Source organism: Vulpes vulpes, chromosome 13, assembly GCF_048418805.1.
Source record: "Vulpes vulpes isolate BD-2025 chromosome 13, VulVul3, whole genome shotgun sequence".
NCBI classification, from domain to species: Eukaryota; Metazoa; Chordata; class Mammalia; order Carnivora; family Canidae; genus Vulpes; species Vulpes vulpes.
This window is the reverse complement of record NC_132792.1, coordinates 153,843,906-153,859,964: the sequence shown is the minus strand read 5'-3', so window position 1 is coordinate 153,859,964 and position 16,059 is coordinate 153,843,906. Positions and strand designations below refer to the sequence as shown.

Here is a 16,059-nt window from a genome sequence, read left to right as displayed (position 1 = left end):
CCTGAGCCAAAGTCAGATTTTTGATGGACTGAGCCACCCAGGCACCCCTGAAATTTTTCTTGTCACATAACCAAAGTACTGAATATTCCTCTAAGGACACTTTTGGCATCAGCATCCAGGAATTTTTGAAGAGTAATATTTGCATCAGCACTTATGATGAAGACACTGAATACACTGAATAATGTAAGGTTTATCATCAAAGGCTGTTGAGTACAATGAACATTATTCAAATCTAACCTTACTATCTAACCTGTGAATTTGGAAAGATTTGTTAAACCCCGCTTTCGCTTTTGTAAAATGGGGGCTATGCATAATATTCACTTCAAAGCGTCATTTTAAAGATGAAGTGAGTCCCTGTAAAGCACTGTTTGGAGCACATGACTCACTGATCAAGTGTTATTGTTATCCTGTAGTAATCTGCAAGGGCTATTTTACTTTTGTCTTTGACCAAGATCCAAAACTTTGGATTTTGTATTTGTTCTGTGGTTGTTGATTCCTAGAGTTACTGTTTTGTAATAAGAGTGTAGAGCGGTTTTGATTTCTCCTTTGTGCTAATTCACTGCAGTACACTCTGCAGAGTGATATGTTACAACTTTTATAAATGGTCCTAGAAAGAAAGCTTACATTCTCTGTGACAAAGTTTAACGCACACTTGAATGTGCTGAGGAATCATGTCTGTAAGCTACTTGTTATCATCTGCAGCCTATTGAAAGTCTTCATAGGTTCCTGCTACTCACATGGCTATACAAAATTGGAGGGAACCTTCAAGGAAGGTGGCCAATGGCCCAGTTAAAAATACAGGGTCCCGGGATCCCTGGGTGGCGCAGCGGTTTGGCGCCTGCCTTTGGCCCGGGGCGCGATCCTGGAGACCTGGGATCGAATCCCACGTCGGGCTCCCGGTGCATGGAGCCTGCTTCTCCCTCTGCCTATGTCTCTGCTTCTCTCTCTCTCACTGTGTGCCTATCATAAATAAATAAAATTTAAAAAAAATTATAAAAATAGAGGGTCCCTCATTAATGAAAAAGGGGGGGGCACCTGGGTAGCTAGGTTGGTTAAGCATCTGCCTTCAGCTCAGATCATGATCTCAGGTCTATGGGGTGGAGTCCCACATGTCATCAGCACATGGCATGCTGAGAAGGGAGCCTGCTTGTCCCTCTGCCTCTTCCCCTCACCCCTGCTCTGGGGCTCTCTTCTTTCTCTTGCTCTCTCTGCCTTTTTTCATAAATAAATAAAAATAAATAAAAAAAAAAGAAAGGAAAGGGAAATGTAGTACTAGAGATACCAGCAGACTCTGCCAAGTTCCTAGCTGTTCCCATAACTACTATTTAATGACATTGCATTAGACCCCTTACCTTTTACTTAATCTTCATCAAGCTTAACCCTACTCTACATGGAGCATGTGAATAGCTCGGTTGGATATCCTGTATGACGTTTCTTACAGTGACAGTATAGATACCTAATAAATAAAAATGAATGATGAGATGTTCCAACCTTTGTGACCTACTTTGAGTGATCTTATGGCACAATAATAGGTAAGGACCCCTGCCTTTTACCTTTGACTCTTCTTCGTAAAGCCATCATCCTATCCTTCACTCAACAGATAGATTTTGAGTACCACATGATTGAAAGTCTCTAGGAGAGGTGCCATAGAATGGGATTATTTTAATAAGACATCTTCCCGGTTAATCAAGGAGCTTATTATTTCCTGGAGTGGAAGTACACATGGATAATGTAGCTCTTTAAAAGAAAAAATGATTTTATTTATTGGACAGAGAGAGCACAACAAGGGGAGAAGCAGAGAAAGAGAGAGAAGCAGGCTCCCTGCTCAGGACCCCAGGATCATGACCTGACCCAAAGGCAGACGCTTAACCGACAGAGCCTCCCAGGCACCCCTGAAATAGCTTTGTAGGTTCCCTAAAGACAAGTACAAAGGGAACCCTGGGTGGCGCAGCGGTTTACCGCCTGCCTTTGGCCCAGGGCGCGATCCTGGAGACCCGGGATCGAATCCCACGTAGGGCTCCGGGGCATGGAGCCTGCTTCTCCCTCTGCCTATGTCTCTGCCTCTCTCTCTCTCTCTCTCTCTCTCTCTCTCTCTCTCTCCGTGTGTGACTATCATGAATAAATAAAAATAAAAATACAAGTACAGAATGTCCCATGAGGAAGGGAATTACTGCATTCAGTGGTGAGGGACTAGCAATCAACATGGATCACAGTGGTAAGAGAATGTAAACTTGTCCTTAGAAATAAAGGACCAGGGGATCCCTGGGTGGCGCAGCGGTTTGGCGCCTGCCTTTGGCCCAGGGTGCGATTCCGGAGAACCGGGATCGAATCCCACTTCGGGCTCCCGGTGCATGGAGCCTGCTTCTCCCTCTGCCTATGTCTCTGCCTCTCTCTCTCTCACTGTGTGCCTATCATAAAAAAAGAAAGAAAGAAAGGACCAATTTGCAGATGCAGAGGTTCACACATCTCCTGTGTCTTAATCTGCCTGTGATGTCTAACATCTACCTGCAATGATTTCCTCAGGATGACTTAAGTAGGAAACCAGTGTAGGGTAGAATCATTTTTCATTCTTTGCTTCTAGGTATCGACTCATTGGCTCCCCTTCCGCTGCGTGTCTCCTCTTGGGCAGTACTGTCACTTGGGATAAGGAAGCACCTATGTGTGAAAGTGAGTTGAAGTGTTGTTTTGCCCTAATTCTCTCCGCTCCATCCAAGTCAGCCCCAGGTTATGAAGAAGAAATCCAATCCGTCTTGCAGAGAGTAGTCTCTCAGATACTTGAAATTTGGAGTCCTGTGTGTGCCACATTGCCCTCTGGATGTTTCTCTATTTTAGGAGGTTATTTATCTAACACTGAATCTGAACTCAGGTAAAATTGCCCTCCTTTCCTGCTTTGAGAGTGAACGCTCTGCAGTGTAAAGATTTACCTCACTTTTAGGATTGATTCTTGATCATTGATTTTTGCCTTTCATTACCAGATATCTTGGATGGGTCTTTTTGCAATGAGATCATAGGGGTGTTCCAGGGTGTTCTATTAGCTTCCTGGATTTGTATGTTTAATGCCTTTCCCATGTTAGGGAAATTCTCAGCTGCTATTTTTCTTAAGACAATTCTTGTTCCCTTCTCCCTTTCTTTTTCTTCTAGGAGACCAATTATATTTGTTTTTCTCACATCTAATATCTCTCACAGGGTCTCACCAATTCTTAAAACTCCTAGTTCTCTCCTCTCTTCTATCCTCCAGATCATTAATTTGTTCTTCAACCTAATCTGTCCTTTTTCCTAAACTCTCTAATCTGTTCTTCAACTGATGCATTAAATTCGTCATCTCCAGACTTTCTGTCCAGTTTGTTTGTTTTAGAGATACAAAAAACTTTATTGTGCATGAATAAAAGGGTGGTTTAGTGTCTAGTTCTTTTTTTTCTTAAATTTCAGTCTCTTTGATAGAGGGTTCTTTTTTGTCAAATTTTTATTTAAATTCTAGTTAGTTCCCATTCAGTGCAATATTGGTTTCAGGAATAGAATTCAGTGATTCATCATTAATGTACAATACCCAGTGCTCATCAGAACAAGTGCCCTCCTTAGTACCCATCACCCACCTAGCCCATCCCCACTCACCTCCCTCCATCAACCCTGTAGGTTCTTTGTCATTAAGTGCCTCTTATGGTTTGTTCCCCTCTATCTCCTTTTGTTTGTTCCCCATATATTATGTTCACCTGTTTTGTTTCTTAAATTCTACATATGGGTGAGATCATATGGTATTTGTCTTACTCGAACTTATTCCACTTAGCATAGTTCTCTAGCACCATCAACGTGGTTGCAAAGAGCAACATTTCATTCTTTTTGATGGCTGAGTAATTTTCTACTCATATGTATACCACATCTTGGTAAAGAACTCTATTCAGTAATTTATTTAAGAGATTTTATTTATTCACGAGACACACAGAGAGGCAGAGACATAGGCAGAGGGAGAAGCAGGCTCCATGCAGGGAGCCCAATGTGGGACTCGATCCTGGGACCGCAGGATCATGCCCTGAGCTTAAAGCAGATGCCCGGGAAGCCCAGGTGGCTCAGCAGTTTAGTGCTGCCTTCAGCCCAGGGCCTGATCCTGGAGATCTGGGATCGAGTCCCATGTAGGGCTCCCTGCATGGAGCCTGCTTCTCCCTCTGTCTGTCTCTATGTGTGTGTCCTTCATGAATAAATAAATAAAATCTAAAAAAAAATAAAGCAGATTCCCAACCGCTGAGCTACCCAGTAGTCCCTCTATTCAGTGATTTTATTCCTCAGTTCACTGAAATGCCTTTCTAGTTTTCTTGTAGCTCGCCGAATCCCTTCCTAATAGCTCTTTTGAATGATCACTTCGATTGCAATACTCCATGCCTCTGAGCTGAATTGCTGGAGAATCAACTTTACCTCTTTGCCACATGATATTCCTGTGTCTTTTCTCTTTTTTCACAGTGTTTGGCAATGTATCTCTGCCATCCCATCTGAAGTAGCACATACCCTATTTCTTTACTGTAGTTCAACACTTGGAATTCAAAACCATTCCTTTGATTTCCAGAAGGGGGAGCGATATCTCAAGTCTCTGGTACCTGTTTCTCTGCATTGGCTCCAGGCTGCATTGGGGAGCACTGGAGCACTTTGAAACAGCTGATGGCAGAGTTGGGGGAGGTTGGATTTAGCACCTGTTGTGTTGTTGGTGCCCACAGCCCACCAGGGGGATCCTCAAGTCAGGACTCCCAGAGATCTGAGAGCAACCTCCTGCTGATCCCAAAGCTGATAGCCAGGGATCAGGCTCCTTCAGTGCCCTTTGTTATTCTTGTCTGCCTCTCTCCCTTTCCTCCCTCCCCTACTTGCAGAAGTCTCCCCTCAGAAATCTGTGCAGCTGGAGGGAAATGGGTCCAGTGGGTCACTCAATCGCTTCCACTTTCTCCTCCTCTGTGATGGACGTCCCTGGCCCCGAATTGGGAGTGGGCTCCTCAAGATCCTCCTTCTCCTCTGCCTCCAAACTCCTCTCTGTCCTGCCTGGATGGGCACCTGCTTCTCCTGTAAGGCTGGCTGGACTTCTGCAAATGTGCTGTCTTTGGTGCGTATCCAGTGTGCTTGGCTCTCTCCGGTTTTGCTTTTTCCTCAATTGCAGCCAATATGTATGGGGCAATGCCCCCCCGCACCCTGCCCATGCCCTTGGATTCCAACTCCCTTGGATCCATAGCAGCCTCCAAGATACTAGCCACTTACATTTTGAAGCACAGGTGCGTAGAAATGTAATGTACAGAACCACCTTTGTTTGTGAACCACCCTTTCAATCTGGATTTTGTTAAAATATCTTGCTAGAAATCTATTTGGACATCTTATGGGATTGTCATGGAACTTTATAGGAACATTCAATATGAATGAAACTCAAATATCCAACAAACTCTACCTTCCTGAGACATAGTAATCTGAATGTAAATACGTAAGTAAGCTTTAGATAAACACAAACACAAAAATCCAGATAGGAGAACTGAATCATGTTTGGTATACTAAGGCCTTCACTTTGTTTATTCACACACTTCTGACAGGCTGGGTATCTGTTGCTAAAATCACTGCAGACTCAAAGCATCAAAATAGTTTTTGGGAGAGAACTGCTAGAAAGAGATATACTTAAAGCAGAAAGAAATGACAGCCAGTCACTTGGATGAAAGAAAAAAAAACACAAAAGGGGAAAAAACAGGCTCCCTAGAGCACTTAATCTGGCTCTGAACAGCCCCATAAGAATCAGTGGATTCTGAAGACGCTACTGTGTATTTGGTATTGGTACTGATGATAATGGTCTTGTTCATCAAGAACTTTTACATCTGGGCTGAAAATGACAGTCTATGTTTCATAAAGATTCATTAAGATTTCTTTGCAACTTCAGATCTCTGAGGGCCAACTTCATCTGTCTGATGCCCCTAGTATCAACCCAGGACTGTCTTTATGCCACACATCAAGCTGGCAGACAACAGTGGCCGAAAAAGAAATTAGTTGCTTTTCAGAATGTATCTTAGCTACCTGGAGAGTCTGGGGCTTTTGCAATAAGCTGTAATTCAAGTTTTACTTCTGGTAGTTCTGTCTCAGAAGAAGCCTGACATATTTAAATCCACCCACCTTAGTTGTGTTCTCAGGGAAAAAATACAGTCTCAGGGCACCGTGGTTGTATGATGATGTTGACTGAAACTCTAATGCAACCTTAAGTTCGAACTTGCTTCTTTCTTTCTTTCTTTCTTTCTAGAAATCTTTTGTCCAAATCCTCCATCTATCCCTAATGGGCACCACACTGGGACTTCTTGGGGACGCATTCCCTATGGAAAAGAAATTAGTTACATTTGTGACTACCAGCCAACCAGTGGGATGATCTTCAACCTCATAGGGGAGAGCACTATTCGCTGCACAAGTGACCATCAAGGGAACGGGATTTGGAGCGGCCCTGCCCCTCACTGTGAACCTGCTGGTCCTACAGGTCGGTGCATATTTCCATATCCCCATATAGATCAAAATATCTAGGTGAGAACCTCCCTATTCCTATGGGGACAGTCACTTTTGCTTGTGAATGTTCCTCTCTGATAAAAGACACACAGAAATACCTTCCAGGCAAATAACATACAGGTTCTAGATGTTCTATGCTGTGTCCCATTTGTTGGTACTCTGATGACCCTTCCTGCAGGGGTGAGGAATGTGGAAGAGCGAGAAGAAGAGGTGGAGAGTGAGGAGAATCAGCAAGGCTCAGAACTTATAGAGAATATTTTCAAAGCACTAGAACAAATGCCAAAGAAAATACTTTTTCGCATCATCTCTATTAAAAGTTGTATTTAGGGTTGCCTGGGTGGCTCGGTCAGTTGAGTGGCTGATTCTTAATTTCATCTCAGGTCTCAATCTCAGGGCTGTGGGTTTGGCCAAGTTCAACTCCCTGTTGGGCTTGGAGCCTACTTAAAAAAAAAAAAAGTTGTTTTTATATTCGATAGATGATTGTGGGGAACAAAAAGCACATGTTGATAGCTTCAGATTTGATGCTATAGAAACAAAGAAACTCTGATGTAGGCATTTGTACTCCTTTTCTTACTTCTAAGTATTCTGCTCAGCCCGACTGCATTTTGTTGACGCTTTGTCTCACTTTTAGCAAGGAGGACTCAAGATACCTTAGAGAAGTAGAGATCAAGGTTATGCTCTTGGCCACTCATCCTTTTACATATTAGTCTGCTGTTAAATGATAGTGCCTGACAATTGGGGGCTCATTTGTGGCTGTGATTGTCCACATCGGCTCCGTGCCCCAGTGAGGACAGACAACACTGTGTGTAGGGCCTAGTGGTATTCCCATCTGATGTGGTTTGCAGGTAGAGAATACAGATGATCCTGTTTAAAGGCGGAGATGTCTACATTTAAAGCATTAGTCTTCCCACTAATAGGTAAATAAGTAGCGCTTCAGGGCCTGTCCTGCCTTGGGTCTTCCTGTGTCTCTAATAGAAATATTATTAGAGTGTTGGCATATTTGTATTTCTTTGTTGTTTTTTTTTTTAGATTTTATTTATTTATTTATGAGAGACACACAGAGAGAGGCAGAGACATAGAGGGAGAAGCAGGCTCCCTGCGATGAGCCCAATGCAGGACTTGATCCCAGGACCCCAGTATCATGCCCTGAGCTGAAAGCAGATGCTCAACCACTGGGCCACCCAGGTACCCCACTATTTAACTAAATATCTTTTCTTGTATTTGGGGGCATCTTGTTCTTAGCATGCCCATATCCACCCAAGATCCACAACGGGCATTACATTGGAAGACATGTGTCTCCATATCTTCCTGGGATGATCGTCAGCTATGCTTGTGATCCAGGCTACTTGTTGGTGGGAAGAGCCTTCATATTCTGCACCTACCAGGGAACCTGGAGCCAATTTGATCATTATTGCAAAGGTATTTCTTATTCTTGCTGGGTTTTTTAATGGAAAATTGACGCATGAGACTGATAAGGCTGGAAAGATTGTGAAATGAGTGTTGGTGGGGGGAGGGGGGGGAGGAAAGCAGAAAAAAAAAGACAGGAAGGAGGCTGCCCAAGGATTCTCAGCTCTATCAAATTAGTGGAAGAACTGATGGGATTTCCAGTAACACAGGAGATGTTAAACACCAATTTAAAATGCTTTGCAGGCTTTTAACTAGTAATATATCTCAGCTCCAAAGGACCTCAGGGGGTCACAAGTGGTTCTCACAAATACCTTAAAGAAGATACGAGAAGCACTTTCTTGTGAGGAAAACTGAAGCATGGAATAAAGTTGAGAGCAATTAATTTCTGGAATTACGGAACAGGGGTCCTCATTATAATTTCCATGACCAAGGTGAAGTGCTTATGTCATCTCTTCCCTAGAACAAATGCCAGGAACTACTTCCTTTATTCCTGTTTGCAAAACTGGTATCTGAATTTAGAATCATGATTTACTATCTTCTTTGTTCTATGAATAGAAATGAGCCAGAAACATGCATTTAATCAAGAAGCAAAATACCAAGTATCTGTTGTACAGCTACAAGAGAGTTAATGTGATATACCTGTTTCCTTCTGGTGTGACTGAAGTGGTTCCAGGGTTAGAACATGGTTATCCTAATTCCCAATCTTTCCACAACTTTCCAGTTGCAGAGTTGTCAACAATTAAAAGTGGATGTGTGTCATACATTGCATACTCTCTTGCTTTACCCAAGAAATTAAAGTCAGAGGATTTAAAATCTTAAGATGTTGGGTGGGTGTCAATAGTTCTTGATTGAAAACATGACTCCTCTTTGCTGAAGGCAAAGTAGTTCAGGATCATAGAGCCCTCCATTTGGTAAGTTTTCAACTAACAACAATAAAATATCTATTTTCTTCTGATTTTTCTAATTTCAGAGATAAAATGTATCCTCCCAGAGTTTATGAATGGAATCCAGAAGAAGTTGCACATGAGAAAAGTATACCACTATGGAGATAATGTAACTTTTGAGTGTGAAGTTGGGTATACTCTAAAAGGCAGTCCCCAGAGTCAGTGTCAGGCGGATGACACATGGAACCCTCCTCTGGCCGTATGTACATCGAGTAAGTGCAGCTGCAAGACATGTAGGTCCTTCCTTAGTCATTGTTCCTATTCATTCATTCATCTCTACCGTCATTGAATGTGGTGTGATGCTTATGGTACCTGCTAAGCGCTAAGGAGTACAGGAGGAGCTCCTAGTTCTTCCAGAAAGCCCTTAGCCATGCAAGTAAGGCAAGCCTTGTTCTCGCATTGCTCTCAAATGCATTCATCTCTCCTCAGGACTCCCTCTGAAACTTCTCTGTCTATATTACTCTATTGTTGATTGCATGGCGTAGTAATGATTTGTTTGGAGCCTGTGGGCCTTAAAAGTCAGGAGTAGAGCAGGCCTTCAATATTTCAACATGAGTGAGGTGTTGCACGCTCTGCAGCAACACGATCAGGGTCCCCAGGGTAAGGGGATGAGGAAAATAAAAGAAAAGTAAAGAGATGGGGACAGGAGGGACATAGTGGATGACGTCCAAGCAGTGCCAGCTTTATTCAAGGTTCTACAACATTATATAGCATGAGCAAAACAAAGCTAAGAAGGTATCTATTTTTTAGCATGTTTGTGAAACCCTCCAAAGCTCCCCTTTTTCAGCATGCAAGACAGACCCACTGGTGCCAGAAGACCTTGGTAAATACGTAAGCTTGTTGCTCCAGATGTGCATACTTCAAAGGAATATTAGATATGGTTAACAGACCAGCAAGGACAGCACAGACCCTTATTTACATTTATGACCAGGCCAGAATAAATTCTATCTATTGTGTTATGTGGGCGATCACGTACAAGTGAGCTCTGAGAACCACTGCTCAAGCCCTTTCTCAAGCATCAACCAATTATTCACCCTTTAGGCTCCCGAGCCTTTTGAGTGAATGAGGGACACAAGTCCGGGCCTGGTTTGGTTCAGTTACTCCAGCTAGTCCGTGGTCACACACAGTGAGGAACACTTTCCAAGGTGCAGAGACAAGTAGGTGGTGTCCCTCACTGGTGTAGGCCACAGGGTTTTAAGTTGGTACAGCTGGATAGAGCAGATTTAGAAATCATGTATCTTAAATTGCACATGAGTCAAATCATATGGTATTTGTCTTCCTCTGGCTTATTTTTCTTAGTATAAAACCATCTAATTACATCCACATTGTTGCAAATGGCAAGATTTCATTCTTTTTGATGGCTGAGTAATATTCCATTATATATATATATATATATAGATTATATATTACATATATATGCTGATGATATAAAGATGATCAAAACATACGAACATAGGGGAAGGGAAGGAAAAACAAAATAAGATAAATTCAGAGAGGGAGGCAAACCATAAGTGACTTTTAACTCTGGGGAACAACCTGAAGGTTGCTGGAAGGGAGGAGTGTGGGGGGATGGGATAACTGGGTGATGGGGAGGGACTGAGGAGGGCACTTGATGTAATGAGCACTGGGTGTTGTATTCAGCTAATGAATCATTAACTCTGCCCCTGAACTAATAACACACTATATGCTAACTAAATTAAATGTAAATGTAAAAATTATTAAACAAAAAAGAAATCATGTATCATTGAGCTCCATAGAAGAGAAGCCCTCTGCTGGCAACTAGAGAGTAATATAAGATAGTGATATAAGATAACTTTAAACTCGTACACACCAAGTTGCTGATGAACAAAATTAACAATGTATAATCATCCTTATTTGAAATTAGTGCTAGGCTGTCCTCCACAATTCCTAGAACTCTTTTTTTATAATACATGATTGAATACTAAGATTGCTCAAGATCTATTTTTTGTAGTTAATCCCTTAAACATGTTAACCAAGCTGACTCACATATTTCCGAATTATGAATTTGACACTCCTTTAAAGTCAAATTTTATTTGCTTCTTTGGAAAAAAACCTCACTGTTGAACTGACTGGATGTCTTTAGAGTATTCTGAAGATGTGGCTGTGAGAGAGAGAAAATTTGCATAATTGGAGGAGCAACCCTATCACATAGCAAAGCAAAACATAAAGCCACAATATATAAGTCACTTTATGCCAGCACAAAAAATAAACTTATTTTTATAAAGTGGAACAAAATGGATGTTAATAAAATAAAGGCTATTATAAAAAGTAAAAGTACCTTACAGATAAAATATAGTAACAGACACCAATTCCTGGGAAAGGAAAAGATGATCATATGCTATAGGTAGCACTGAAGAAAATTTAGACCCTTTCATTTTATCTTATAATAATTACCAGATTACATAAAGAGTTAGAAGTTTGAAAAGTGAACATGGAAGAGCTAAGGTAAAACATAAAAAAAAAAGATATTTATGAAACAGCTAGAGACCAACTTTTTGAACTTTCTGATAGCAGAGAGAAAATCATAAAATGTCAACAAAATTGACTTAGAATTTATGTACTTTAAAAAGTAAACTAGAAGACACTAGCCAGATGAGAAATATGTACAAATATAATGGAGGGTTAATAGTGTTATCATGTAAATAGTAGTCATGGTGGTTGTGATGATTGTACAAGTTGACACATTGAGCACTTAATCCCACTGCTGAAATATTAGAGAGATTCTATCATTATATAAAAACTTAGATCATGGGAAAATGTCCTGGAAAGGAATGTACCGGAACATTTCAGGATATTTTTTTTAAAAATCAGTGGTTCTCAGCCAAAGCGATTTTGCTCTCCAGAGAACACTGGCAAAGAAGAAAAAAAAAGACAAGAAATCACTTGATGCTTCCTCAGTGAATACTGATTATAACCAGAATTTTCGAGTTCTTACATCCTGAGACTTCATTTTATATATGCCCTAGGAAGAGAAGTCCACTAAAAAAAAAATGAGACACATTCTTAACAATACAGGAGAAAATTACAGGGACTCTTATTTTTACTTCACATATTTCTGTATTATTTGATACTATTACATTTGTGATGAAGAAAAAAATATATATATTTTAAGCAATAAACACAAATATCCATCTATTAGTGCTTCCGATATGACAAGCACTTATTTGAGTCCTTTACATTTGTTCTTTTAATTTTATGAGTTCTTGAGCAAGTTCATGATTATACCCCCCCCCCAAAAAAATTGTCCCATTAAGTGGTTTTCAAGATTAAGTGGGGAGAAATATATCTGTACATTTATATAAATATATAGATATATAAAAGCTCCAAGAGGTCAGGAATTTTTGCCTATTTCACTTCTATGTCCCCAGTACCCAGAAATAGCTCATATGTGCTCAATAAATGTTTAGGGAATGAATGATCTTATGAGTGAGATGTACTGTGATCTCTATTATACAGATAAGATAAATGAGCTACAGAGAAATCAACTAGCATGGCAAATATATGGCTACTTAGAAAAAAAAAAAAGGATTTTTAAAAGAGCCAATCTGACTCCAAGGACTTGCACCCTCTTCTATCATTCTATCTTCTTTAAGATTTTATTTATTTATTCATGAGAGACACACAGAGAGAGGCAAAGACATAAGCAGAAGAAGAAGCTGGCTCCCTGCATGGAGCCTGTTGTGGGACTCCATCCCAGGACCCTGAGATCACGAACTGAGCCAAAGGCAGTGCTCAAACACCGAGCCACCCAGGTCCCCCTATCATTCTATTATGAGTCTTTTTAAAGCTGACAAGCTGAAAGAGACAGAAGTAGAATTAGTCCTAGAAAAGATTGATTTAAGGCTCTCTAGTCCCTGAAAACCTATTAGAGGCATCCTGAAATAATCGCTTTCTGGAACTGAATGTAGAAAAAGGTAGTTAGGCAGGCATACTCTGCCTAGGAACCTGGAGAAATGTACACAATTTTAGGACAGTTTCACCAAGAAAAACATTTTCAGGATATTAGGATGTGTGATATTTTTCTTTTATACGGTTTTACAAATTCTCTGCTGAAATTGTCATTGTGTGATAAAATTGTAAGTTAAGAAGAAAAAAACACATACTTTGCCGAGTGCACAATATAAAAGTTGTTTTGTGAGGGAGATCCATGGCTTTTTATATTACAAAAACAGCAGACTGTATGCTGAAAAGAAATCAGGATGAATCGTCCCTGGCTGAAAGCTCCTGTTTGATCATGCTGCATGCCACACTTGTGTCATCCTGGCTTTTGTCTTCCCTTCAGGCACACGGGATGCTCTCACAACTGGTAAGTTTTGAGAAGGGTTTGATGAGGAGCTCTAGCACCTTTCACAGTAAGTATTCACTTACAATGAAAGAAATGTAAAATGAGAGATCAACATCTCTTACAATTCCAGCTGGAAGGAAAGAAAGTCGAAATTCAGGCCACAGTGTGGCAAGATTGGCATCCCTACAGGCATGTAGAGTGAGTATCCTTTATGGAAGTTTCTTAAAAATTAAAAAAAAAGGATTTTATTTATTTATTAATAAGAGACACAGAAGGAGAGTCAGAGGGAGAAGCAGGCTCCCTGTGGGGAGCCCAATACGGGACTCGATCCCATGACCCCAGGATCACGCCAAGCCAAAGGCAGACATGCAACCACTGAGCCACCCAAGCGCCCCCTTTATGGAAGTGTCTAGGCTGGCTTTGAATTGTTACAAATGAATAAGCATCCTTCCTTTTCTAATGGAGCTGGAGAGCACAACTTCCTCTTCAGTTGACAACCCAGGAAGCTTCTTGGGATGGTAGACTTGCACAAACTGGAAGCCACAGAGACCCATTTCCTAAGCCCATTTCTGTGACCTGCCTACATAAGAGGAGTGGTTTGGGGGTAGACTTTGCTGCCTAGAAGAACCTGTGCCTGTGTCTTACACGAGACAGGAGTTCCAGATCCTGGGGTGCCAGAGGCAGGAGCTCCAGTGCTGTTCTCACCTATTTGCTGAAAGGCTGCTCTGGATTAAAGGTCACAAACTGCTCTGCTCACCCCTCATGTAGTAAGGACTAATGCACTAGATTAAACCAGGAGCAGAGGGTAACTCTTAAAGGAAAGCCTGTGTGAGATGTTTCTTAAAGTAGTTACATTTTGAAATATATATAAATAAAATAAATAAAAAATTTAGCAATGTATATAATAAATAGACATTTATAGTTACATATAAAAAACTCACTGGCAACCACTAGGGGGGGCTAGATATTTAGAGTTTAAAACCTATGGGTTGTATTTTCCATGCATTCAGTGACCCTGTTTTACCGCCTAGGCCTTGTCTTTGGTGTGATCTTTCTCTTATTCATCATTGCTTCCTGTTGCATAATTATAAAGCACAGAAAACGGTAAGTACAGCCATATTCTTCTAGCAAATGTCTACAACTGTACCTGCCTCTTCTTGAAAGCCAAAGAGAAGTAAAAGAAAACTTAAGCCCTAAAAAAAACAAAACACTACTACATAAACAGATAAAATAACTTAATTATAAAGAAGGCTCTAGATGTATATTATAGATAGAGAAGTATTCACACCAAAAGAAATATATATAATAAGAACATCTAAAAGAAAAAAAAAAGCTTAGGATTTTAAGAAGGACTCAAGTTTTTCAAAAAAGAAAATAAGCAGAAGGAACTTTTCCAAAGGTGTTGGTGAGGCAGTTCACATCCCACCTTGGCTCCAACCTGTATACACAGACCTTATCAAGGCACTAAAAGTTAGGGTGTCCACTGGCTGCTGTCACCTATAGGTTGCCAGTGTGGAGAAACTGACTTGCTTTGGAGTATTAAAAAAACAAAACAAAACAAAACAAAAAACTTTTAAAACACCACTTACTTTTTAAACTTAGATGAAGATCTAAATAAAGCAGCATTTTGACTTTGGGAAAAGAATGTCTACAGCTTTTGTACTATTTAATTACAATAAAATCAGTGGGTCAAAGTCAATGAGATCAATGTTAAAAGCTTGATGAGCAAATTCTATATCCATGAGAAAAAAAGTTTAGAACTTAAGTGAACAGCTTCCTATAGCAAACATTGTAAGCAAGCACAGTCTCCTAAAGTAGCTTTATAGAAATTGAAATTTTGGTATTTCCACAGAGGATGCCAATCCAATGTAAAGTTTTTAAAAAGCAGAATATCATAGCAGAACTTCTTGCAATCTGTCATTCCCTCCCTCTGCTCTACACTGGGCCTTCCCATGCTCTATTAAAGTATTTGTCTCCTTGGTCTATCCTATACTCCTCAATATTCCTCTCCCTGGACAATGAGCTTTTTGTGAGCAGGGACTACCTATAGGCACTCAAAATCAGCTTTTGGGTGATTTCTTTTTAATTGAGGTATAACTGACATGTAACATTAGTTCTAGGTGTGCAACGTAATTATTTGGTATTTGTAATATATTGCAAAATGATAACCACAGTAAGTGTAGTTAAAAAATAATTGTTTAATGATTTTTGACTTCCACTGGTAGTCAAGATTAATAAGAATAGCAACAGCCAATACATTTGCTTACAAAATACTTTACCATTTATTGTCTTCTCCAGTTCCCAACTCTGTGAGGTAGGTAGGCCCAATAATATTGTTATGCCAAAGCAGAGAAGACTGAAGGGTACAGAAATTCAGTGACTTGCTTAAAAATCACCCCAGCAGGAGGCTGTTCAGGGGTAGGGCTTCAGTCCTGATGACTGGACTCAGAATCCTGAAACCCTTTGACTACCTAAAAATAATTTCAGCCATTTGTTTCTGAATCTGATTCTGTATTACCAAAACTACATATGGTACAAAGGTGGAATATCTCCTTTTTTCTTTCAATATTTTTCCACATCTATTTTAATGATTTTTTTAAAGTAACTCTGGTACATTAGGCCAGTATCCTTCTATAAAGAATAGCAAGCAATCTCTTCCTTTTCACTCTATTCTGAGTTATTAACCTCTAAGAAAATTAAAGTATTTCTGTAAGGGGTTCTGTTCTTATCAGGCTCTTCATTTGGCCTTATCAGGTTTACTGAAAACTTAGGGAACTCCGCTCACAGAGTTAGAAGTTCTTTCTGTGACTTTTAAAAATCATTAGTGATAGGTACTTTTAGACTCTGAAGATCGTGTAGATCAGAGCAAATTATAGTTTGGTGTGGGTCACTATTCATTGT

General features: G+C 40.3%; 1 protein-coding gene and 1 long non-coding RNA gene across 4 annotated transcripts in view; one reads left to right on the top strand and one right to left on the bottom strand.

Annotated features, from left to right (window-relative positions):
- Positions 1-16,059, top strand: part of LOC112910991 (complement receptor type 1-like) — a 70,754-nt gene that overhangs the window by 45,958 nt on the left and 8,737 nt on the right. For all 3 annotated transcript variants that reach the window (XM_072733379.1, XM_072733377.1, XM_072733378.1), the window contains exons 16-21: positions 2,582-2,667; positions 6,248-6,475; positions 7,744-7,920; positions 8,879-9,064; positions 13,156-13,179; positions 14,190-14,262. In XM_072733379.1, coding sequence (XP_072589480.1) covers positions 2,582-2,667; positions 6,248-6,475; positions 7,744-7,920; positions 8,879-9,064; positions 13,156-13,179; positions 14,190-14,262 — 774 coding nt within the window. The remainder of the gene's footprint in view (positions 1-2,581; positions 2,668-6,247; positions 6,476-7,743; positions 7,921-8,878; positions 9,065-13,155; positions 13,180-14,189; positions 14,263-16,059) is intronic.
- LOC140595017 (uncharacterized) lies at positions 6,808-10,973 on the bottom strand. Its single transcript, XR_011996409.1, has 2 exons — positions 10,860-10,973; positions 6,808-6,938 (listed from the first exon to the last, which is right to left on the bottom strand). It is a non-coding gene; the product is annotated as an uncharacterized lncRNA (long non-coding RNA).